Source organism: Hippocampus guttulatus, chromosome 23 (assembly GCF_054856545.1).
Source record: "Hippocampus guttulatus isolate MCC_2025c chromosome 23, RoL_Hgut_1.0, whole genome shotgun sequence".
Taxonomy (NCBI): Eukaryota; Metazoa; Chordata; class Actinopteri; order Syngnathiformes; family Syngnathidae; genus Hippocampus; species Hippocampus guttulatus.
Window position 1 is genome coordinate 4,359,757 of NC_141283.1, and position 26,491 is coordinate 4,386,247.

The 26,491-nt window shown below is 47.2% G+C and overlaps 1 protein-coding gene across 5 annotated transcripts in view; it reads right to left on the reverse strand.

Annotated features, from left to right (window-relative positions):
• LOC147185815 (NHS-like protein 1) overlaps positions 1–26,491 on the reverse strand; it is a 74,922-nt gene that overhangs the window by 7,412 nt on the left and 41,019 nt on the right. For 3 of the 5 annotated variants that reach the window (XM_086104237.1, XM_086104238.1, XM_086104242.1), the window contains exons 2-6: positions 9,610–9,762; positions 7,046–7,173; positions 6,400–6,583; positions 4,892–5,023; positions 208–3,177 (exon numbers count right to left, since the gene is read on the reverse strand). In XM_086104237.1, coding sequence (XP_085960363.1) covers positions 208–3,177; positions 4,892–5,023; positions 6,400–6,583; positions 7,046–7,173; positions 9,610–9,762 — 3,567 coding nt within the window. Of the gene's footprint in view, positions 1–207; positions 3,178–4,891; positions 5,024–6,399; positions 6,584–7,045; positions 7,174–9,609; positions 9,763–12,560; positions 12,753–25,297; positions 26,197–26,491 lie in introns of those variants that run through there. The other 2 variants (XM_086104236.1, XM_086104241.1) reach the window with 2 other exon arrangements.

Consider the following 26,491-nt stretch of genomic DNA (forward strand, 5'->3'; position numbering starts at 1 on the left):
CTGATAAGCGGCGTCCCCCGCTCCACTTCTTAAACCTCAGAAGCTGCCGGCTTGAAGCGGGCCTTACTTTGCTTTGGCAAGGCCAATGAATTTCACCCCCCCCACCCCCCATTCACGCTAACCATAAACAAGCTTAAACTAATGAGTCTCCTGCCATCGGCGTTTCGAAGTCGTTGAGCTAAAGGGCAATCGCGTGAAAAGACAAACCTGCGTCGTCCTCCATGGAGCTGACGGAGTCCAGCGGACTGCTCGCGCTGTCCTCGTCCTCGTCGGTGCGGGCGACTCCGTTCCGGAAGGGTTCCCGGTCCAAGTTGCTGGAGATAAGACAGTCATCCCGGATTTCTGCGGACGTCGTGGAACTTTGTTCCTCCCGCTCTCGCGTCTCCGCCTCTGTCGTCTCTTGCTTGCGGTGGTGTGATTGCGACGCTCCGTCCGTGTCTTCGCACGGAGACGGGATCACTTCCTGCGCCGGCCGGCAGCTCAGCGGCAGGACGAAACAGAATTTGGGTTTCTTGGCAATGATGGGGGGCTTCTGTTTGACGGGGGAGCAGCGGTCGCTCGGCGCCGCTTTCTGCCCTTCTCCGATTCGGTCGCAGCTCTGCTCCTCGGGTTTCCCGCTGACGACGGGACCGTCGGGCGTCTCGCGTTCAATCCCGCACTCCAAAGTCAGCTCCTCCGGGAGCTTCGACACCGACCCCTCCGAGTCCCGGTAGCTCTCGGTCTCCTTCTCTTTCCGTCGCACCGAGCGCAGGTGAACGCTCTGCAGGGCAAACGGCGTGATGAGGAGCACGGGCGACTTTGCGGGACTGTCAGGAAGCACGGCTTTTGGCGCCGCCGCGACGGGAGGCGAGGCGGAAGCGGGCGGCGGAGGAGGTCGCCGAGGCAGCGCGAGGTACACGGGAGGCGGAGGTGGCGGCGGAGGACTGAAGCTCCCGTCGAGGGACGCGTTGGGGCGGAACAGCGTTTCCGGCGAGGGTGGCGGTGGAAAATCCGGGGACGCGGAGCAACCCGGGGGCGGGCTCCGTGTTTGCGGCAGGCAATCTGCGTTCACGTCGGGTGGCGGGGAGGGAGGAAATGGTGGCGGTGGGCTGAAGGGGGTGGTCGGAGCTGAGCAGGAGGTCAGAGGTAGCGGCGGCGGGGCGGGAGGCCCGGAGCTCTTGAGAGAGTCTGAGGTATTGGAGGAGAGGGAGGTGGAGGAAGACGACATGGAAATTGAGGAGAGCAGAGAGGATTTTCTCTCGGGGACTTTGGGCCTGGGGCGGCTGCCCGAGGGGGACGCGGACCCGACGCCAGAGGGGACCGGCGTTCCGGCAGTGGGGGTGTTGGACTGGCTGGAGTAGCCGCTGGAAGGTGAAGTCAGTCTGTGCACTCGTTCCGGGGAGGACGTTTTGGCTTTCGCCGCCACCCTTTCCTCCTGAACCGGAGTCGCCGGGCTCTCGCGGCCGCGCCCGTCGCTTCCGTTCTCCTCCTCCCCCGGCTGGGATCCGGTCGACGTGCCGTCGGTGGTCACAGCCGCCGGGGTCCGCGCGCTCTGGTCGCCGTGGTTGCGGGGGTACTCCATGTAGTAACCCCAAGAGTCGGCGTAGTCGGATCGTAAGCTGCTGGTATCGCTGTGGGTGGGGGTCACGTGGCAAAGCGAGTAGGCGTTGGACACGCCGTTGGCGCCGAGCGACGCCGCCCAACTGCCGGCGCTAACGCTGCTTTGACTCCGCGGGCGCGGCACCCAGGGGTCGTCGTAGTCGCTGCTGGGACTGTGCGAGGGCGACGACGGGGAGGCGCCCTCGCCTTTGCCGGACCTCAGCCCCAGCTGGAGACTCTGCTGCAGGGTGGCGATCAGACTCTCGTTGAGCGTGCCGTTGTTGGACCGCGTGGCGCCGCCGGCGGCCCTCGTGCCTCCGAGGGGCTTCTTGGGATCGGGTTTCCTTCTTAGGGAGTCCGTGCGAGTTGGGGGCGGCGGGGGCTTTGTCGATTTTCGCAGGGAAATGCTGCGAGACAGCGAGCCATCTCGGTACAAGCTCCCGTACTCGTCCCGACCGGCCATCTCGCGGCACTCGTACATGCTGTGTCGGGTCGCCCGCCCGGCCGTCGGCCCGTTGCCGTGGCCGCGTGGGCGCAGACCCGAGTCCAGGTGCATGGAGGTGTAATAGCCGTCGTTGTCTTGAGAGTAGAGCGAGCTGGAATCGGTGGTTGTCCGAGAGGACGCCTCCAGGCTGGCCGACAGTTGGTCGATGGGAGCGGAGGAGCTGGAGGTCAGCGTCTGGTGCGGGGCCGGCGCGTTTTCGGGCGTGTCGTAGATCCACCGATCCTCCGTCTGCCGCGACGGCGGCGCGGTCGCCGAGGTTCCGTGACTGTGCGCGCTGATGTCCGAGCGCCCCGACTCGCCGGCGAGCGCTCCTGCCACGCGACTCCCCTCGAGTGACGCGCGAGTGGCCAACGCCGGACAGGTGGAGCTGTGGGTGAAGGCGGGGGCGAGGGGGTCCGCGCGGGAGGCCAGGCTAAGAGGCCGAGCCGTCGGGTAGGCGCGGGCCTGCGAGTGGGAACGCTGCCCCGAGGCGGTGAGGGCAACCACTTCGGACGAATCGGACAACGTGGCGTTGGAGATGAGCGACGTGGAATAGGCGGCGTGCAGCGACACCACGCAGGCCGGACCCCCGGCTGACTCGCCGGACTGCGTCCGCCTCACCTCCTGGGACCTCGGTCTGGGCAGGGCGGACGTCCTCGGGGTGTTCCTCATGTGCACCGCCGTGTCGTCCACCCGGAGCTTTCCGATCTGCCCGTGCGGAGCGCCGTGATCTTCCGCCTTGATGGGGGTGCTGCTGTAGATGGGGTCTGCGCTGAGGTACACCCTGGCGCCTTGGCGGGGGAGGCTGTTGAATCGTGACCGGTCGCGGGGCGGCATCGGGATGCCGGAGCTGTCGCTGCTGCAGGCGGATATGCTGCCGGTGGAGGAGGAAGCGGAAATGCCGGCCATCTGGGCTGCGATTCCCTGTCCTCTCTGAGCGCGGATTCTCCTCATGGACGGCGGGACGACTTTCACTTCCTCGGTTTGGCAGCTGGAATCTCGGGTGTGGGAGCGCCGGAGCGCCGAGTTGACACTCCCCACCCGGCCCAGTGTGGAGTACTGTCCCGGGATGAACATGGAATGTGGTCGTAGCTCCCCGCCGTGTCCTTTCGCGGCTGTCGGGAGAAGAAATTTTTTTTTTTTTTTAATTGTCTCGATGAAAGTCCTGAATACAGCAATCTCCCTTAGTTGCAAGATACGTTTCAGACCCGCCACCAATAGATGTGAATCCAGGATAGAGAGATCACATTCAAAATACACTTTTCTCCAGATATCATCAGTTCTTTTTTTTTTTTTTTTTTTAAACTCATTCACTCCCAAAGACGTTTTTAAACGTCTTTTCAGAGTTGGTACAGAATTGGCTGGTATTGAATGAGTTAATAAAGCAAAACGACGAAAAACAACTTCCACTGCCCTGTAGCGAATTAATCCGATTTACTGCCAATTCTCATGTGTTAATGACTTCTGGTTTTGCTTGTGAAGCAGGCAAGGATATGAGAGCAGACTCCTTAATAAGTTTAGCCATCACCCATTAGTCAACAAACAGTCCCTTTGGTTTCCGGGCCGTCAGCATGCATCGACATGTACATGCGTACGCGCCACTTGAGCGGTCATGCATGGAGCACAACATGCAAAGCTGTACAACTGACACGCGAGGAATACAACAATTTTCAGTCAATAGGCGGAGGGGGATGGTGAGTGGGGGGGTGCGGGGTGCTCGACTTCCACGACACGCATGAAGCGTACCGCCGGCTCAATCAAAGTGATGCTCCGGACATCGCTGCAGTATTACATTAAAGGGAGGGAGGGAGGGGGGGAGATGCACCAAAGGGTCAATTACCGGCGGCATTCAGAGGCTAACAAGACTCGTGTATCTGTCAGACAGCAGGATGCTATCGCAAAGAGGGATGACTTTCCCCTTCTTTCCCCCTTTAGCGCTACGGCTGCACACGCGGTTGGGGGTGGGGGTGGGGCATAAATAATCATTAAGCATGCGGCATTCGGCTGCACTTTAGGGGCACGCGGGGAGCCGATAAAATCTTTATTGGGAGGATTACTTGAGGAAATAAAACTGCACAAATATCCTCGAAATATTGATGATGCGGTCCAATGCATACATGTGACATCTTAATGAGAGAAAAGAAAAATTTTAATATAAACAGTAATACGAGACTTGAAAGAAAGAAAAAAAACCCCCTACTTGTTTACTGAAATCCAATAAAAAACCAGAGTGAAAATGAAATGAAATGACAACGAAATAAAAAGTAAAACTCCGTTTTCTAATCTCCTTTATCCTCACAAGGGTCGCGGGCGTGCTGAAGCCTATCCCCGCTGTCTTCGGGCAGTAGGCGGGTGACACATGAGAACATGCAAACTCCACACGGGAAGACCGGAGCCGGAATCGAACCCTGCACCTCTTCGCTGTGAGGCCAACGTGCTAGCCAGTCGACCGCCGCGCCGCCCTAGACATGTCCCATAGCAGCTACCTAAGTAAGAAAATCAATTGCGCCTATCGAAACGTCTACTGTGTAAAGCTAGTCAAGCATTGCTGCACGCAAGCTGTTGTCAGCCTTAACTTGCCGAGTTTACTTGGAAGAAATTTCCAAAGAAGTAAAAGTAGAGCAAATTAGGATAAAGCAGCAGAAAGGGATTGGCTGCGGGGGAAAAAAGAGCACACTGGCCTTAAATAAACAGTGAGAAAGCACCAGGGCTTAATCCAACACTTTTTTTTTTTTTTAGGGGAAGGGGGGTGTTTGCAAGAATGAGGGGGGTGGGGTGTAGTTTATGGCTGCATACAGCAGAGGGCAGCATTCACACAGTGAAGCGTACCTAGCTCCAGGTCGACGTTGTCGGGCAGCCCCGATATGGTCTTTCTGCGTTTGACCTTCTTGGGCCGGCGGGACACCGTGTCGGTGCTAACCAGGGAGCGCCGGACACTCGCCTGCCGGTCAAACACGGCGCCTGGGAGGTAGGCGGGAGGAGGCCGGGCCGGAAACGCACGCACACACAGGCAAGACAAGACAAGTGGCAAATGGTAAGTTGGGGAGGCACATGCAGGGGGACAAAAGTGTGTTTATCTTCAAGTAAACGTGCGTGAGTGAGTGAGTGAGTGACTGGCACACATACAAAAAAAAAAAAAGGCATTTTCTTGCTTCTCTTGTGGCGCAAACAAGGCAAATTGTGAAGGTGATTTGAAGATGCCGCAAGAGGAGCAGGGGAAGATGCTTGCTTTTTGTGTGGGCCACAAAACAAACAACCAATGAACAGTCAGCGTAAGAAAGCATGCAACGGGAAAGACACTCACGGGGCCAAATGGTTTGTTATAAGGGGGGTTGTTAGTATTTTGGCGGAAATTTTTACTGACGCAATGCTCATATTATTTTAGCATTTAGTAGTTTTGTTTTTTTTTAGTATTAGATTGATTGTATATATTTCTCCGGCTTTGCGCCCCTAAACATATTTTTGACACTGATTTCAAAAATGTCTTTACTTTTTCCTTGCACATCAGAGTTTTGAGATATTTTCATTTTTTTGTTTCCAAGTTTGACCTGCAAAAGCTTGCGCAATATGGATTTTACCACCAAAATTGATAGCGATGACGTTTCGTTAAATAAAAAAATCCACCTGTAGTTGAACCGGACCCCGCGTTCATAAATGTTACAAAATATATGACATATGAAAGTATTATTATATTCTCATGATAAAAACCAAATGTGCTTGAGAAGCGAACTCGGGCAGATTAGGGGAAAAAAATCATCGAGATAAGTTTATTTGTATCGCTGATCAGAAAATTTTGTAATAATTTGTATTTGTATTTATAATTTGTAATAAATTGAGCAGTACTATTTGTCAGTATTGCGTAGTTTATTATCATCTTAGTATTTCTAGTTTTTTTGCAAATACTTGTAATAGGATTATTTCATATTTCTGAATATTATTTTGTATTGAATTTATTATTATTATCATATTTCATATATTTTGTCTGCATCATAATTATTTAATTTTCTCAGGAGTTTTTTGATTTTTTTTATTTCTTTACATTATCACTTGGCATTTTATTTTACATCTTATGTCAGTCTTTATCATATTTTTGGGACCTTTTTTTGGGGGGGGCGGGGGGAATTAAAGTGCTGTGTCTCAATACTATTGTCCATGTATTGACCAGCGCACGACCAAAAATCCAACGCAAATTTCCGAACAGCTTGTAACCACACACACACACACACACACACACACACACACACACACACACACACACACACACACACACACACACACACACACACACACACACACACACACTCCAATCTTTGCCCCACCCCCAAGTCCCGGCATACCCGTGACGTTGATGGCGACGATGTCGGTGGGCACGGCCTGCGCCGTCTGCCTCATCCTCTCTTCCGGGGTGGGCAGCGCGGGGGCTTTGGTCGAATCGACCTCCGAGAGGTCGGCTTTGTCGCTGGGCGTCTGCGGCCTCGCGGATAGCTGCGACTGTTCGTCCTCTGCCGACGACGCCAGCGACTGGCGGTCAAAGATGGCAAACGAATACATGAACTGGGGAAGATGAACTCACTCACATTTGAGGATGTTGATATTCTAAAAAGTCGTCTCCACATGATGTAAAATCATTTCTGATTCTGCCGACACGCACACAGTCAGCGGGAACACGAGTCAACAAAACCAAAGATCAATTGACACACTTGGCTACGGGCGGCAGACGGAGACCAAGTGGTTAGCACGACTGCCTCACTGTTCAGAAATTCTGGGTTTGAATCTCATTCTACCCGAGCTTCCACCCACATTACAAAAACAGACATGCTTCAAATGACTGAAGAGTTGTGCTGCATGAACCCGAGCGAGCAGCCAAAGGTGGATGTTCCAGCGGCAGCCACTAGAGGGCGGGCAAGCACTGTTTTCCGGCATCTCCGTTGAACCGAATCAGCACGGGAGGAGATCCAAACAGACTTTGACATGGACAATTACCTTCTTTTCGTCGTCGTCGTCGTCGTCCTCGTGCAGGCTGCTGCCCGACTGCGGCGCGTCGGAGAAAGCGGGCCCCTGCGAGTAGTACTGCGAGCTGCGGAAGCCATCTTTCCTCAACTTGTCACATTCTGCACGACAAGCACAAGGAAGAAAGCGCAAACATTTTACTTCATGCTCAAGTCACACGTTTTTAGCCTTGAAGCGTTTCTATTCAAATACAACAGTACATTTGTGTGGCTGGATAAATAACTTGAATACATTAAGCCTACTAATTGTTCCACATGTAAAAAAATATATACAGTATTTTCCATTTCAAAAAAACGTCATGAGATAAAAATCTGTTCTTTCGATAGATGTTTTTTAATCGTGTGCACACAGTCCCTGGTGGATGCTCACACCTCCTCTTATCACCACCTGCTGGGAGCGGATGGCCTGTGCGTGTGTGCGTGAAATTGGAGCAGACAGTCGATGTGGGGCTTCACCAGAAGCCTGTCAGACGGACGGTCTCGCTCGCTATGTCCTCCTCATTTCCTCAGAGGCTTTTTTTTTCTTTTGTCTGGCTCGCCAACGTACTGTACCTTCAACTACGCGACTCCCTCAATGAAAAAGGCCTCGCGGCATAAATCGTAAATGCGCGTGACTAATTCAAAGGGTTCACGTGGGCGAAAGGAGCGTGGCGACGCGTGATGATTTCAATGAGCTCTTCGTTGCCCGTTGCTAGGCAGAAATGACGATCACAGAGTAGCAAGTGACTTTTTCCATCGATTAAGGTTTCACTCAAGCAGCTGTACGCTACTGTGGGCCGTGTGATCGGCGGGCCAACGTTTCTAATCCACCTGAAAAAGATATCATTGCTCCACATTTGATATAATGTGAATAACTGGCCTCAAAATGGATTCCGACAAAGTCCGCCAGGCCACTTCGCTGGTATTCCGTCATGCGGGGGCACAGGTGTGACCTCACCCGATACTGTCGCATAAAAAGCAATTGTCACGCATCCATGCTTTAATGGTGCCCTAAAGCAGATGAATCAATAACTCATGATTCCCCCCGCAGGCGATAGGGAGCGCACCAACGAGGTCAGCAAGTTGCGCAACGCTCACCGCCGTCGTCAATATGTTATTGCGCAACAGCTTCACGCGTTCAGATCATTTGAAGTTGTGGTGTCATATTTGTAAAAGGTCTCTCTAAACAAGGGTGTGTGTGTGTGTGTGTGTGTGTGTGTGTGTGCTCAACTCTGGACTTCCTGGCAGTCTGTTTTTAGACACACCCAAACGCACATCCCAGGTGCTGTCATGTGACACCTGTTGCCTTTCAACGAGGACCCCTGCCGCTCAGTGGTGGTGGTGGTGGGGGCGTCTCACTTTATCCCAAATCCCAGGTGGCCTTCACGTACGCGTCAATATTGTGTGTGTGTGTGTGTTTTTGTCACTGTAAGCGTCAGCTTCCATCTCGTCCTTTTATCTACTCCTTTCACAAGGCCACTCGAGTGTTTGTATGACTGCGCCGTTGACGATGTGGGCTGGGAAGCTTCAGCGTCTGATTGGAGTAGAAAGGATCTCACACGTTTGTGTTGGACGCCCAACACGGCGCACAATACAAACGGCGCATTTTTTTTTTTTTTGCCACGCTGCTGTCTATCAACGTGCCAGCGGACTAAGTGTCTGAGAGTGTGTGTATGTTTTGGTTCACGCGGTTGTTACGGTAAATCACGAGTCGCGGCAACGGCTCACATCGACTGCATTCAATATTCATTAAAAATCATTAAAATATGTTGAATTATCTAGTAACAGGTCAATTAAAATAAATAAATAAATAAATACATTTGAAAAAATTATGGGATGCAAAAAAAAATCCTTAAGTAAAATTACAGCAAAAAAGTGACAGTGTCTCATAAATAAAGTTGTAATATTTGAAAAAGACATAAAATATCAGAGATATAACATCTGTGATTTAAAATGAAATCATGCATGGTACCAAAAATAAAGTTTAGAATAAAGTTGCAATTTTACAACAAAGAAATATTTGGGGCGGGAAATGAAAAGAACAAAGTTGTCTTCTTTCAAAGACAAAAAAAAAGCGTAATCTATAACGGCAAAGTGGTAAATTAGAAGAATAAAGATGTAATATTATGGGAGACAAAAGCAATATCCAAGAATAAACTCATTCAATCCCAAAGACGTTTTTCAACGTCCTTTCAGACTTGGTCTAGAATTGGGTGGTACTGAATGAGTTTTAAGAACTACAAGAATTAAGAAAAAAATAGCATGATTTCAGTTGGACTGTTTAACAAATATTTGAAAATGAAAACAAAAGTCATAAAGTTACCAAACATTATGAAAGTGTTTCGTAGAAGTTCGAGAAAAATATTGAGCGTAGGGGCAATGATATAAAGTTACGAGACTTGTGCGATTAATAATTGACGGATGACCATTTATTTTGAGACGAATCGTTCATCGGAATATGTCAAATAGTTGAAGCCTGACGTGAAACGTAAACGTGGCGAAGTTTCGTTACGCTTGAGCAGCTATCCGGCGAGAAATTGCGGACTCGCCCGCCGTTACCTCGCAGGGCGCTCTTCAGGTTGACTTTGGCCTGGCGGTGGAGGTCCTCCACGCAGGGCGGCCTGCTGCCCGGCAGGAAGACGTTCTCCTGTTGGTGCCACGGCGCCGTGTAGTGGACCGTCCACTTGCTCTCCTCGTCCAGATTAGACACGGCTGTCGAGACAAAAAGCGGCACCGTAACAAACCTCCCGCGGCCTGCTCCGAAAACACCGGTCGGCCGTCGTAGACTCGAACGTTCCCTTATTCGGGCGTGTGTGTTCGCGGCAAGGGAGGAAGGGGAGAATAACACGTATCGGAGGAGTCGCACCCTGTAACGGAACGGCTGATTGCAAAGTAGTTCCTCAAACCGGTCCATCCAGTTTGATATCAAATAAAAAATGCTCCGGCGGTTCACGAATCCCCAGCAAGGTCAGCCCGCAAATGTGTTGGACCTGTTGGTCCACCGGTCAAAATCAACACCTACCAAGCGAGCGTATCCAAGCCAAAGCGTGTGTGTGTGTGTGTGTGTGTGTGACCGGGACAGAACAGAAGTGTGCTTGAGGACTGGCCAGGAAGGGGAAGGGCCAGGAGTGTGTGTGTGGCAGAGCTTTTTCACAGGTGCTAAAGAGGCCTGCGAGGATGCGGACTGCGACTTTGTGTGTCGGCTGAGGAGGGCCTATACGACTGCAAAGAGGGAGCACTTTGATATCCCGATTAGCAATGTGCTCATATTTAAAGTAACCATGAATAGTTAATCAAATTCAAATCGACATTGTGGTGTAAAAAAAAAAAAAAAAAAAAAAATCAAATCGAAAAGGCTGCAAATGGAGGAGGGGGAGGGGCCTCTCAATCAAGGTCAGTCGGCAGACTTTATTTCTCTTTTATACGGCCTCTAGTTGAGTGCTTCAGAAATGCAATCCAGACTTCTCCATCGCATTATTTGACGAAGCACGAAAAGTTGAAGCATTTGTTGTCATCCGATTTTTTTTTGGCACACAGTTTTATGTTTCCGCCACGCTCGTTTGGTCGAATTTTATGACGCTGTCGGGGTGGAACGCTCTAAAGACCGCAAGCCAAAAGTGTTTGGTAAGTTAACAATTCAAAGTTCAAGTAAGTCAAACTGTCTTTCATATGAATTCATGGCTTTATTGTGGCGTAGGATTCACCGAAACATTGTTGCTAGTAATAAAAAACGCGAACAGCATTCTGGTGCAACCACGTCATTGTTGCAACTTGATTTTCATCGTGTGTATTTTCTACCTGAGTGAGTGTTAATCTCAGATTTTTTTTTTAAAAAAATGTAAATTATGTTGGATTTACCTTTTCAACTGACACCATGGTTTCGACGTGAACAAACAACTCATTGGTATGCGATCCCTTCATGGCCCAATGAGCAAATGAATGATTTTCTCAAGCTGTCCTACCAACATCGACCGGGAAATGATACTTACCTCCCGCAACGCTTGTGCTATGATTTAATGTATTTATTAAATGCCAAAGGTAAACCATTAACTACACGACACAGACAAAGGTGATGAGCAAAGTGCGGCGTGGGCCGGCATGTGAGCTAATAATCGACAACGTCGCTTCAGGGCTATAAATAGGCCTCAGATTAAAACCGCCGCGAGCGGCTTGGAGCTCGGCGGCGCATCCGCACGTGCTTTCCGAGGCCATGGGATGGTCCACTTAATACTGCCCACTTTCTCTTCTTGCAGGGTTCACTCAATGTTAAAAAAAATATATCATATAAAAACATCACAATATACATATGATGCAATACGATACGCTGGCTGCGTGGGTTCCGGCAAACAAGGTGTGAAAAGGAGAGCAGGTGTTGACGTTGAAATGAGGAAGCCGCTTAGAATCTTGAGGATGAAATCTAACGGTGTGATAAAAACACTACAGCGATAGGGGAGGGGTGGCTGGGGGCCAGTAGGGGGAATGGTATGTGGCGAGAATAAAGTTGTAGTTTTCTGGACTTGTATTTTTTTTGCCATGAGAATTAGGCTTCACACAATTGGGATTTTTAACTCATCACCAATTAGGGAAAAGAAAAAAAAAAGATAAACAACTTGTTGACACACCCACAAAAGATCCAAATGATTTTAAAATATTGGGTAACATTCAGAAAAAAAAAAAAATTCTGATGAAACATGGTGAGAAATATTGGATTGTTCACAGCGGCAGCACAGGATGTCCCTGGAGTGAACGAGATTGTTTGTTGCAAATGCGATTGCTGTAATGGTCTCCTTTTGAGGATCCGATGACAATGATGACAGTGATCGATTGGCAAATGATTCCAACTGATCAGCGATTCTGGATAGAATGCAAAATATCTGCCAATCTGATCCGGCCGTTCAGATCTGTGAAAAGTCTAATGAGACCAAAGACACGATACTGTGGCCCTCCATGTATACGCGGTTTGGCAACAATATTTTCACCTATTTGCAAGATTTTTTTTCAGTGCTTGGCAACCTTCCCCCCCCCCCCCCCCAATTGTTGCAAACACCCCTACTTATTCAACTTTTCCGCCTCATACAGATATTGGGAGTCTCGATTATTTTTGGATTTTCACTCGACGCGGTCGGGCCCTGTCCCTTTCCTATACCCCACGAATAGCGGGGGTTCACTGTATTTTAAGAAAAAAGACGTCATCTTCCGAGAACATGGTTGGGAAAACTATGACAAAAATATTGGAACATTACAAGGATCAAATTCCAGTTACGAGAACAAAGTCATCAAGCAAAACAGGGGGAATGCTACAACATTAAAGAAATATTTTAAGACCAAAAAAAAAAAAGCCATAACACCAGTCAACTAAAACTGCAACATGACAAGATTAAAGTTTTTAAAATGAGGAAAATAAAGCAGCAACATAAGAAAAACAAAGCTGGAATAAAGTTGCAATATTGCCCGAGCGGGGGGGAAAAAACCCCCCCATCATGTTCGAAAAATACAAACTAGCCATGTACCTTTTCTTTTGAAGTACTTAATGACCGACTTAAGCGAGGTCCCAATGAACACCATGACTCCGCAACTGGGATAAAATCCAAGGCGATGAGAAAAGACGCGAGCTCAGCGCTCACATTATCGCTCGGTGCGAGCGTCCACTATGCTGACAATCAGACTCCAACCCTCCATCTCACTCTCGATTGCTCCCTCCCTCTGTCTCTCACCCCCCCCCCCACCCCACCCCTTTCACCGCCATAATCACTCCACCCCAAGGACATGCAAACACATACACGCACACACACAGTAGTGGGAGGGGCGTGGCCCGGCCCCTCTTGTTCTGCAAATGTATTTTGGTTACCAAGGAGTCCGAGCAGCAACTCCCTCCATCCTCGTTTCGCCCACGTCCTATTTGAGCCATTTCATTGAACGCACTCAAAATAACCTGGCAGCCAAACCAAATGGAAAACCGTTATTAATGTTATTGTGAATGTGAAGATGATGACGATGACGATGATGATTTGTCAATTGTCTCTGAGAGCCTGTCAGGTAAGTCTTAAAAAAAAAAAAAACAACACCTCAAAGGAAAAGTTGCCACAATATCTCCCAACTGTATTTATAGAGCACTTTAAAACCACCACCGCTGTGCGGTATGTGGGAAAAAATAATTCATGCAATAAACAATAAAACAATACATTAATAATGATGGCAGTAGAAAGCACAAAAATGGTCACTTCAAGTCAAAATTGACAATGCTTTTTGTGACTTTTTTTGTGGCTCGACTCATGATAGACATGCCTCCCAAATTTCATGTTGCTTCGTGGAACTGGCTTCGGGGGCAGAATCGATGGAAAAATTCATAAAATGACTGTAATTCTTTTTGTCCGTCTTGAGTGAGAATTTTGTGTATCTACTCATGATTGACATGCCAACCGAATTCATGCTGCTCAGTGAAGCGGGCTGAATTTTTGACTCAAAAGTTGCCAAAATAAAAGTAAAATGATCGCTTCAAATCAAGACGGCATACTTCTTGTATCATTAGGTTTCTTTGGTTCTTGACAAAAATTTTTTTGGGTGGGTCTACTCATGATAGACATGCAAACCAAATTTCACATTGCTTTGTGAAACATTGTAAAATAACACCAAATTGTCTGCTTCAAACTAAAATGGCAAACTTCCTGTGTCTTTGTGGGCATGTTTTTTTGGGGGGGGGGGGGGTGAGTTGTATTCATGATAAACATGCCTACCATATTTCATGTCGCTGGTTAAACTGGGACTGAGTTTTCCAGAAATTGTAGGGGCTGCAATCAAGCATCAAAGCTCTCAAAATATTCACTTACCTATTTGGCGTAAGAATAGTATTTTATGCTGGCCACTTGTTTGTGGGAGCCACATGAATCTAGATCACATGCAAGCCTCCTATTGTGAAAAAAACTCCGCAGCCCCTCCTCCTGCCAGCGTATTTCTTTTCAACTCCAATGGAGACTGTTGTCTGGCGGGTGTCGGGGGGGGGGGCAGGTGGGGGAGGGCTAGGCTAGCTTAACAAGAGCTTGAATAGGTCTGCAAATGATCCTTGAAGTTGTGGCCCTCGCTCCCCCTACCCTTGAACATGTCACCCTTTCAGCGCACAGAACACTTTTGTTTTTTTGTACGACTTTGAGAGCATTTTGTTGACTAGAACTCGATTAACTCTCAACTAGGTTTGGTCGACACAGGCATTTTCTCCAGACCGATACTAGTGAAAATCTGTGTCAACTGCAGCAGTGGAACGCCAACTACTTGCAAGGAGGATTTACTCAATGTCAGATTTTTAACTATCGGTGGCTGGTATCGGCAGAATTCGCAAGTACCCGATATTTAACAACATGGTCGTATCGGCCCAATATCGATACCTGGTATCGTTAACCGCTGATTCCTAATTTCAACACACATGCTTTAAAATCAATAGTTACTGCACCATTCTTTCAACGTTGCTGTCTGAAAATGACGTAATTTGGCTAGTGGGAGGGATTAATGCTACGTGAAACTGTTAACGCTACTGGCTAGCGGGCGCTGGACTTCAACGCTCAACCGTGGCAATATCTTTTTGCTTTGAGCAAGGACCGATTGCACATGTCAAACCGATAACAAAAGTGTGTCACTATTGTTGCCTGCGCCCTAAACCGGAAGTTTCATCGTCATATGAGATGCTGGAGATAAACGAATCATTTACTCGTTGCTAAAGGTTTGAAGAAAACTCTTATTTGTTTTTATCCCAGTATTTGCAATTAGGGAATAATTCTTTGAATAACCTAAACTAATCAATCTCGGATTGGAATTGTAATGACATTTTGATAGTTTATTTAGCAATAAATCCATATATTAAGTCAGGCCGTCCATGCGGAGGTACAACAAATCCTGTGGTGTGCGTGTTGGTTGGCTGGCTTGCGCTCGGCACGTGTACAGTATTAGGATCGGTCATTAGAGAGCCTATTGTTCACTCTCTCACTTGCACACACACTCATACACAAAGACACAGACAGGTCAACCACTTCACGCATTGAATAATAGCCCGTAATGTAGGTCACCTCCAGGATTATACACATATAATAATTCATCCGACACCTCAAAGGTTTGTCAGTTTGTCGTCTGCTCATGCAAAACACACGTGTACATATTATTGGCTTATTAGCCCAATTATTGTCCGTTTGAGGTTTTGTGAAGTCCGACAATGTGGAATTCCAGCAACAGACTTTGACGGGTAAAATGTTTTTTGCAGTTGCATAATATTTAGGGATGGTCAAATGAAATATAGTTGACCTTTTTCAGGTGTAATGAAGACATTTGAAACCACTTCCTTCCTGTTCACCAAATATAGCATGAAGAGTAAGCAAAATGGTGTCCAGATACTGTATCCCTCACAATGTTGACATATTTGAAGATTTATTTTTTCTCAAGAATACCTGTTCAACTGTATTTAAAAAAATTGTTGAACATTTTGACGAATTTTTATGCTTTAGAAAACATTTATGTCTGAATTTTGAAGTGGATTGGAACGGATTAGGGCATTTACATGGAAAACACGTCTCTACTTGCAAAATTTCTAGTTAAGAAAGTTCTTCCAGAACCAATTAATTTTCCAAGTACTGCATACATTTCAATGCCACAAGTCTTCAGTAAGCTGCAGTAATAGTAATTTGTCGCAGACAAAAAAGAATATATGCCTCTGAGTATTGTGATATGATCTAACCACCAAATAAATGCTACTCGTTAGCCTATCTTTTGCATTTCCCTTTTTGGATTTGCATTAAGATAGCCTATTCATGACAAAATGTTTTGTCTGACAAACTGCTGCTTATTGGGATGTGAAGTGAGTTGAGTTCAGCATGAATTATTGATCATCATCATCACCACCGTTGGAACGGGCGCACACCGGCCCGCGGCGCCACATCATCGTTTTGCCTTTAGGTGAAACAACAGCAGAAGGGCGGAGGGTCGACATGAATTCTTGAAGAGGTTTTGAAGCACTTGTACACTGCGACAATGATGACTTGAAGGCGACTGAATTTGCATCGAGTGGCCAGATCGATCCGCAAAGTGTCACCGGACTGGCTTTGATTTTTCTAATTGGATTGAAGCGGACAGAGCTGAACTGAGCCCCTAAAAACCTCTCAACTGAAGCTGATCCGCGAATGTTAAAGCGTCCCCTGTTTTTCCTTCCACCAAATAGTTCTTCTTTCTCAGACATTAGGTGCACTGGGCGTATTGATTTTCTGCTCTCCGATTACCCCCCGAAGTCTGTGTTTTCGTTTTATTGGTGGACTGTCTGGTTACGACACTTTCCCACTCTGAAGGGTGCAGATAGGTCGGAGCTGGAAAGCAGCAGGTACTTTGTCAGGCACACAATATTTTCAAATAATTTTACATAGAATCTGTTGAAAAAGTGTGACTTAATCAGTATGGGTTCCTCCCACATTCCAAAAACAGGCGCGTTATGATCATGGAAGACTTAAAATTGTCCTTAGGTGTGATCACTGTCAAAAATGGACTTTTTTTTTTAATGTTTTGCAAATAAAGTGTTGCTAGAGTCTGGAGTGACAGCTATTTGAACGTGGTAATGTCCCACAAAGACACTCGCCAATTCACAACACCCGAGCATCATTGTAACTACTGTATCCAAGTACGAATTGAAGCCCTTTTCTGTGACAATCCTTTTATTATTTAGGAGGGGCACTAGTGACTCACCAATCCCTCCCCTGACCATCTTCTTTGGCTACAGGATGAATGAAAGCGAAGCCTTGGGGGGGGGGGGGGGTATGAGAAACCTGATAGCTTTGGTCTCGCATGATGAAGGAGAGGCTGTTGCTGGGTGAACTGAAGCTGATTGCTCGTGAATCAGCTTTTAAAAGCAATCGTAGCCCCAGCATGAATATAACAACAGTAGGGATGCGCAATGTCAGCAAACGTCAAAGTTGACCCGAGTCTTGAATAAACAGCCACTCTCACCCAAGCACAACAGGCGACACACAGAAGGCCAACAAGTGACGGCGGGCGAGGCTGAGTCAACAATCCGTAACGTCGCTGTTAATGATTCTAACATAGGGTTAAGTTCCCGGCCGGCCGTTGCACATTCACAGCCCGACCCCCTTCGCTTTCCCATCCACCGTCCTCCTCCTCCGACCTTTTTCTGACACCCAAAAGCTCTCCTGCTGCGCGTGTGGTCAGACCTTGTGTCTGTAACACGGCGTTGGCGTCTAGTGAGCTGCGAGCATTGGTGCCGTTCCGTCAGCGGAGCCTTCCAACTCTGCGTGGGTGTCATACACAAGCGCACATGGACCATTTTCACGTCTCGAGGTGCCGCTCCAGCTGGCTAAATCAATCCGCCCCGCCCCCACACACCTCGCGGGATGAGGGACAATGCGGCAGATTGTATCGCAAGCAAAGGGGGGGAAGAATAGCTGCAAAATTGTCACTTTGATGTGGAGGAAGCCATTTTTGCTGAGCCGCCATGCGAGGCCGCGCAGAGACAAAGAGATAAAGGTTTAAAAGCGAGAGAAGCGCGGGGAAGAAACGATGCAGGACAGGTGGGAGACAGGTAGATGGGAGCGTCGATACACAAGACAAGGTGAGGCGCCATCAAGACAGACATCCCCACCAGGACTCTCAAAGGCGCAGAGGAGTTGGCGGTCACGCCTCATTGTCATTGCCCTGGCGTCCGGTCCGGCTGCTATCAAGGGAGCCGCTTTGAAATCGAAGCTTCGTGGCAGTCGGCCCTCCTGTTACGTTTGTTTAAGAGGCCAAAAATGTTCATGGGATCTGCTGCAAGGCTAACCACCATAAATGCCCGATGGTGTTATGCTGCCGCCCTGGTGGCCATTTGAAGTACACCAGAAGGTGCCCCAATGGATGTCAACAAGTGTTTTGGTTACAAATATTTACTGCGATCGTGTATTTAGTACTGCGTTAGCGAAGGGTAGTGGTAAACGACAGCACGTTTTGTCTGATGTACAAATTTGGGTCACCGTCGGGGAACCCTTGTACAGCAAATGCAAGCGAGAAGCAACTCGGACTGTCTGGAAGGTGCGTTAGCGCCAAATGCTCGCTCACCGAGGCAACTTTTACAACTTGGTCTCCATTAAAGCTGTCAACAGCTGTTGACAGCGCACGTTTTATGAGCGGCCTCATTTATTTGTCCCGTCTCTTGGTGCTTACCGAGCTTTGTGTGCAGATTGGATTGGTCGCTAGCCGCCCGTTGCCACCCCTGGCAACGCAGTTTTAAATCCTAAACCGAGACACCCCAGACAACATTCATGCATGCCGCCCTGTTGTGTTGATGGAATCAGGAGACCGAAGTAAAGTTTGAGCTTCAAACGAGCGATGTTCAACAACACTTTTTGTAGACCAATACCAGCACATCCATTGACTCTCTGACTACTCGCCGATACTGTGTACCGATACCTGTGGTACTTTTAATATATAAAAATTCATTCAACACAATGAGGAAAAACAATTGGGAACCAATTCCTTTCTTTCTGACCCAGATTCCAATTTGCCAAGGAGTACCGTACTTATTCAGATTCTTTTTGCCTTAACCCATTTAATCCCAAAATTTTCCCAGACATTTAAAAGTCAAAATCAGGCGTCATTGGTAGCCCTTCTAAGTAATCAGTAATAAGAAATTTTAGAGTCCAGTAAATTAAATCATTGTTGTCCTTCACAAATGTGACCGGTGGGATTAAATGGGTTAAGTATCGGTGGCTGGTATCGCCCCCCCCTCCAAGCCCCAAAAAAAGAAAGTGAATTATAACATCCACAATAGAATAAAAATGGTGTCAGAGCCTTTCATGAGGTCATTTCCATGCAGCCAAGCTGTCTGTACCAATATTGACTCAAAGACCTTCTTACATCCAGACATTGATATCCACTTAGGGTGATGGTCAGAGTGTGTGCGCGTCACTGATACAGATTTATTGATGATCGTAAAGTGGGCCACCACTCTACCTTCTTATGCATGTGGACTTACACGTTATCAGAGGCGGGACTCGTTGGGCACTTCACGATTCGATTGCGATTATGAGACAGGGGCTACGATTCGATTAGAAAACGATAATCGGGGAATTATTTATCGATATCGATGCACTTTTTCACAACGCGCATTTTTTTTTGTCTCCCTGAGTTAGGATTCACTTGCGATTTTTAAAAACACAATTTACAACAAGAAACGAGATGAATTCATGTCCATTGTATTTTATTCAAATGACGGAAATGCATGCAAGTCACAAGTGGAAAGTTACAAAATTTGCGCACATTTAAATCATCGAAACGTGGACGTTAGTGAAGCGATTCCGATTTGTCCAGGTCTGAATCGCGATGCATCAAAGAAACTGAGAAAAAAAAAAAACATCCACGTGACTGTTCCCGGGCGGGGATGCGCCTGCAGCTGTTTCTCCAGGAACAACCGAGTTAATCACGCACAACACTCTCGCTCTTGAGGTGAATGCAAACGCCTCAACACGCAGCCATATACATCGCGACCTACATCGGCTCCTCTCTCTTTTGTTTGTGTGCGTACCTAATTTGACGAATACAAATATATATGCGGATATTGTATCGTGCCGTGAACCAGGAGTGTGACACGACACACTCAACTGAACAAGCTGATGAAATTGTTTTGAATGGACTGAATGAAAATAATTAGCACGCATCCCCTTTTTAACTGCAAAATCATTGAAATGAGAATTTGACTTTGACATACCATGTAAGCGAAAAATTTAGCATCGCTCATCTCGTTGAGGATACCTGCTTGTGACTCGGGATCAGTGAGGGGAATTACCAAAGAGAGAGTTTGGTACGAGTTCCCAAATTCGATTAGGCATTTAACTACGAGCAGTAGACTTGACACAAAACTAAAATGGCCGACTTCCTGTTCCATTTTTCTGAGCGAGGCTTTTCTGAGCGTCCTGCTATGATAGACGTGTCCACCCGATTTCAGCTAATTTTTTACAACTTTCCAAGGGGACGCGACTGAGCCTCTTTCGACGGAAGCCCGACGACACACTGCGCTAATTTAGGTTAAGTGCCTCAAGAAGCTCAAGGGCGCATAGCAACAAGCCACCTGGGGCTAGCCTCCATCACAGTGAAGTGTTCATCAATAGGAAGTGGGTTAAAGCCCGATGCGACAACAATGTGCGTGTACGTGCGTTCATCTGCACTTGCTCCAATCTGACAAGCTAATTGACACTGTAGCATTTGACCTACTTTCTTCCATGACACCTCATTTCTCAGTGGGTCATTCCCACAGATGGGGGTTCGGAGGCTGCAAAACTGTACCACCCAATCGGTAATTCACATGCCAAATTGAGCCAACCGCGGCTAATTCAGAGGAAGTGGGCTAGACTAGCAGGCTCGGGGGGGCTGGTTCGGACGCAAGTTCTGGTGGATGCCATCGATCGGTGTGATCAGTCCACAACGCATGACCGCATGTGTCTTTGTTCATTTGGTTTGCTTGCGCAACCTGATTCTGAGCATCCTTTACAGAGATTCCACTAAATTGGTGCAGCAGAGCTGCTGGAACATTGATCTGTTCTCGACTTTTACACAAAATTCAGCAAAGACGTAATGTGTAAGCGAGCTGATTGGCTTGATGTTACCAGACTGATGTCCAAAATCTGTCTCCACTATCATCTTAAAGTAGATGTGATATGATACTGTCGTGCGATATATCCCCCTTCTTCGATAGTTGCGGGGAGTTAAACATGTCTCGGGACAGGCTTTGCGTTCTTGGCTGTGGAACGTGATCCATAAAACACAGCAGCCATTGAGGCGAGTGTGTTGGCCATAATTTCAAATACAAACACAGATGTGTGGACAAAGCTGCACATGCATGCAGTCAAAGAAGAGGGTTCGTGCTAATCCTGCTCTGAAACCTTGCCTGGGGAAAACGAAGAGAGTCCCCAAATCCACTTAAGCCCCTCCTTCCGTCCTCAGCTTCATTCTTTCATAAATCACCACTCCTTCCCTGTGCCTGTCCATCTCCGCATCTCCTCCCTTTCTATCGCGCAGCGGCAAGGCAATAACTGAGATATTATTAATGAGTCTCCAGGGAGACGTGCAGAGAAAATTGAAGGCCTGAAATTCCAAAACGAAATTCCCGGTGACACTTGGTGTGTGCTTTGCCATCCGATGCTAATGTGCATAATCCCATCAGCACGTCAATAAATTGTGACATCAAGATTTACTTTGTGCCACTTTTACAATTAACGAGAGAAACAAGGGCAGCTGTCGGCTACCTGTGTTGTACCACCACCTTGTGGTGAAAATGAGCAGACGCTGACATCGAGTCAAACGCAGCAAGGGCAACGACCTCAGTTTCTTGTAGTCTGAAAGACTTTTTACCCTGTCCTGTTTTCTACTGGCAAAGAAGCCAATGAATAAAAACGGTGCCATAGAGAAGATGACTCATCAATGACAGAAATGGTGGAGGACCTTCTTGAAATCATTTTTCCACCCGCTTGCTTGTTCCTTTTTCTAAGCACTCACTCTCTACGATCATGCAATGAGATGTTTGTCACAGAGATTACTTTCCGAATGAAGTGTCGGAGGGTAACACAGATTTAAGACTTGCAATCACGTTTGTATTCAAGGATTGACACATTTCGTCGCCGTCATGTACAGACTTCAGTCTAAATACGGTCCGTTCCACATCCCCACAAAATGATACTATTGGTCTGTACCCGAGATCGTCTGTTATTTTTAAACAGAATTAACACATTCTAAGTGTTGGACATAACTACAGACCGAATCCACTTTCTGAAATCACTCCACGGCAGCCTTTAAGTATTTTGTCTCCTCGAGATTCAAAGCCTGGAAAATAATTGTCATATGTCAGAATAAGCCTGATTGGCTGAAAATGGATCAATATAATGCTTCGGTGCAAAAGGAACTAGTCAGCCATGAAGCAAAGTGTGAGCAGATTTATTTTTGTTTTAATTTCATGCTAGCTCCTGTGCAGTTCTATTCCCAGCTACGTTATTCACTTTCATTGCTCTAAACCATGGTTATTATCCTTCTTTTGAGATGCGTTTGACTCAATTAGTCGTATAGCTGTCAATGAAGATTCCAGATCTGCGAAAAAAACAAATCGGACAACACATGAGCTGTCGCAAAGAGAAGTGATAACCATGAATGCGAGAAGATAGGGGAAAGCACAGCAGCTGGAGAAAAACAACACTATTAATGTTATTGGTCATGTACGGTGAACCTCGCGGAGATATTTTTCAGACCCACCGGCAATACATGCATAATAAGATGAATAAACGTTGACTATTTTTAAACCAAAATGTTCAGATAAACCTCATAATTTCATCCAACAAAATGCTGCAATCTTGCTAACGTGCTAACATATGGTGCGAAAACTCACGGACCAGCAAAAGAAATCAGTTTAGATCCAAGGGTAAACCTAAACCATGAAAAAACTGCTACTTCAACACATACATCTAAAATCGCTTAAAAATCGTTCGACACAGGCAGGATTAGCTGTAGCCACAAACCAGACAAACTTCTCTAACTTGATATTTCTCCAAGGGCTTCACAACAGCAGCAACTGCTACATAATAGCACATCTAGCAGAGGGGTGGGCAACCTGCAAAATTTTCAGCCCCAAATCTCAAACCTCAGAGGAACTACAGAAAACCCACCAAAACGAGATTACTGCCCAATATTTGTCAACGGTGCCTTGATTCGGTTTAGCGCGATGGAGCAGTGGCGCCGGTTTAGTCGCTAACCATCCATTAAGCTTCTAACAAGATCAGAGAGGTGCCCCCCGTGCCTGTCTGTTAGTGGCGCAGCTTGCAATTAAGCATCAAAAACCGTTCGCCTCCTTGATGCGTTGCTCAAACGCACTTAGCGGTGCGGAGCGTTCAGAGGCACGGGACGCTCTTGCATTGTCTTCGTTGAAAAAAAATAAGGTGAGTTGAAGAAGGGAAAACAGAATAATGCAGACCCCGTTGCTTAGACAGAACACACCATTTTACAGTTGAATGATTCTCACTTCACCACCCAGCCCCCTCCCCAATCCCCATTCTGCAAACTGAATGTGGAATTTCCTCATTATGCTGTGTGTCATGCACCCTTCCTCATTGTTCCTACAACCGACTATTTGGGGAGGGGGGGGGGGGGGTGAATACTTATTTTTAGTGAGTCGCTGTTGGAAGGCAGCTAAATAATTACACTGTGTGTGTGCGCTATTTAAAATCCCTGACTAAGTGTTTTTGAGGAATGGGATAAGAAAGTTCCTAGCGAAGCGCTTCTTCTTTTTGTTTGTTTGTTTTGTTGACAAAGAACTTTTGTTGTGGACTGTCCTTCCGATTGCAAACGAGGGATTAGGTTAAATTCCTGGACTAGTTAAGAAAATCCCGCCGAGAAAGACGGGAGGGGTGGAAAGACACCCTATGAGGGTTCGAGAGCATCATTCAGAGAGATCCGGCAAAAAATAATAATAATATAAGATAATAGGCCCTCTACAAAGAACCCAGTAAATTTTGGACATGTCATTCATCGGCGGTATGGGTGACCAAATTTTGTATTATTTCTCGTAAAGGACCAAAACACAACTCCGACCCCCCACAATTCTATTACTCCATTTGATTTTGAGCGCATCTTATCCATTTCATTTGCTCTCATCTAGTTTCTCAGTGGGGTCTCTCAGGTCCTCTACCCTTGGGAGCTATTTATTGGTAGTGATTGGTTGATAGCTCAACCTGGCATCCCACTAAAGGATTAAGAGGAAGGAAGGAAGGGGGGTGATCCAACACCTGCTCCACCCTTTAAACTGACTGCCAGAGTTCATATCGAACGTAGCAGAACTATAGGAGTCGTGTGTTAAATAAAAGGACATCAAGAGCAAAACTCTTATGTTTTTGTCTGCGGAAATCCAGCTGTTCAGCGGTGCATGAGCACAAAGTAACTGTGACGCCCGATTCCACCTAAAGAGCTGGGACAATACTGTCCCTCACGGTGGCGGCATCTTGGGCTGTCACTACACGTTAGTCAAAGCGGGCATGAGGATGTGGCGTACCCGCCTGCGAGCGTTCCGTCATGCTAAGTGCGCAGGAAGAAAGAATTCTCTTTTTTTTTTAGACGTTACCAAGTCCTCTTCGGTGAAAGGAGGGGTAAAGTGAAATGTCAGTGAAAAGGAGAAGTTGCAGTTGCAAAAAGTGGGCTGCATGATAGCTCCTTAATGGAGTTGCGGAGGTGAAAGTGGGGCACCTTCGTGACCTTGATCAGTCACCCCTCAACCTCCTTTCAGACCAGATCCATCACCTCCAGCTGTAGGCTTTTGTCTCTGGTTCCCAAGAGGTGGCCCCTCTGGAGAGCATCCCCAGGATATGACTCGATTGAAGTATGATGCACGTACAGTACCTTATAGTGTCCATAAAAACACAATCACAGCAAACCCTGACATTCAATATTATGTTAAATCACAGTCTGGATTCGGCTTAAGCACCGGTTCACGCATGATCATGATATTTTGTTCGTAAGGACTGACGCTAACAATGCCGCACCAAAGACCATTGGTGTCAGAGGTCACAAAGCCAATCTCAATTGACGCCACTCAACGCACGACATGAGACAGAAGGCATGGATCGTCAGGCAACCGGCGGGGGGGGGGGATGGAAATCACCTAATGGGAAGAGACAAACACTTGCTTGGGGAAGAGATCAAGTCACTTTGGGACTGGGACACACCGTTTGATTAATACAAGAACAACACCTCAGGTGACTAAAGTACAACCAGCCAGGACAAATACTACAATCATTCCTGTCGTAAATACAAAAGGTCGGGCTAACAAAAACTGCCACCTGGGAAATTCGGCCACAGAAACGCTACAATAATAAAGTCTTCCGGGTTAAACGTCAACTGTGCCTACCGTCAAAAGTCTGAAGGTATAAACTATTATTCAATTATTCCTGTAATCAACACGAATGTTAGGCTACTAGAGACCACTACCGAGGTAATACCATCTTGAGGATGTTTCAAAGAACTCTATAACTTAGGTTAAATGTCTACTGGAACTAACGTCAAAGGTCTGGACGATAAGAACACACAGTAGCTATACTAAATAATTCCTGTAGCAAACACAAATAGGCTAATAAGAACTGTTATCCTGGGTAATCTGATCTCAAACATCCTCGAAAAATGTCTCCTGGGACGAGCATCTAAACTCTGGACGATAAAGATGCACAGTATTCAAACTCAACATCTTTGCCTCTTGGGACTATACCTTTCTCATCATGGAAGGTTTGAGTCTTCCCTGACGGGCTTTTAACAAGAGGTCCAAGCAGAGGTTTGGGTGTCCAGAGAGAGTCCGGTTTTTGGTGGACTTTGGACACGGACAGCAGACGTTTGCGTAGGCAGCCCTCATTGCTGGGTGTCCGGGCGCTGGGGGAGGCCTCCGACTGGAGGCGGTTCCCCATCTTGTTGGCGGGCTGGAAGGAGAACGGCGCTTGCCTTTCACCAGGGCGGTCCTCATAGCAGGCCCTGTGCCAGCAGCTGACCACCGGCGCCGAAGAGAGGCAGTGCACATATGTGATCATCCCCAGCTAAGACCTTAACACCGAGCAGTCGCCCACCTCCCTTGGGCTATGCAGACCCCACAACTCCTCCCTCTCTCTCTCTCCTCAATCTGGAGCCTCCACTTGAGGTGGTGGCTGGTAGTTTTGGTAACCCGCCGGGGACCGCAATGCCCACCCCCCCCCAACTTGGACTCCTCCTCCCTCCTCCTACAGTTTTTGTCCTTCCGTTCCCTCTCTCAGGGGATTCTATTGATTTGCATTGATTTACTTGACAAAGGAAGCCTGTGTGCAAGGTTATCTTACAAAACTGAACTTCCACAACAAATGCTCACCACAACTATTTTAGAACTAGGCTATCAGAAAATCCTGGCATGCACTTGACATCTTGGATTCTCAAAAATGACCACAAAAATCCTGATATCAAAAAGATTCAAAAATTAGGTTGAGAACAAAACAATTACTCTGTGTTTTAACTGACTTGGACGCATCATGCGACGCATCAATTGATTTAAACTAATGTTCAGAAGTCCAGAGAGCCATGCATCGGTTTGAAGTTGGAAGCAAGTCAGCAGTTCTCTACGTCTGGCAATTTAAGAAGGAACTTCGTCATAGGCCAGAACCTTACACCCCCCGCCCCGCCTCTCCCCAAGTCCTCTTGATTCCCAACCCCGCTCATCTAATCTGTAAACCCAGATTAACCAGCCTCGTCTCCACTCGAACGCACTCAACACAGATGGACACCATACTGGTGGTAATTAGCTACTGCCTCAAAACTGGGTTGCCATTTGTCAGATGGCACACAAATGATGCAAACCCCTGTGTCATGGAACGTCAAACGCCAGCATGTGAATCGCTGTTGTAACTCAATACACACACACAGATGATGTCACATACAAAATAAG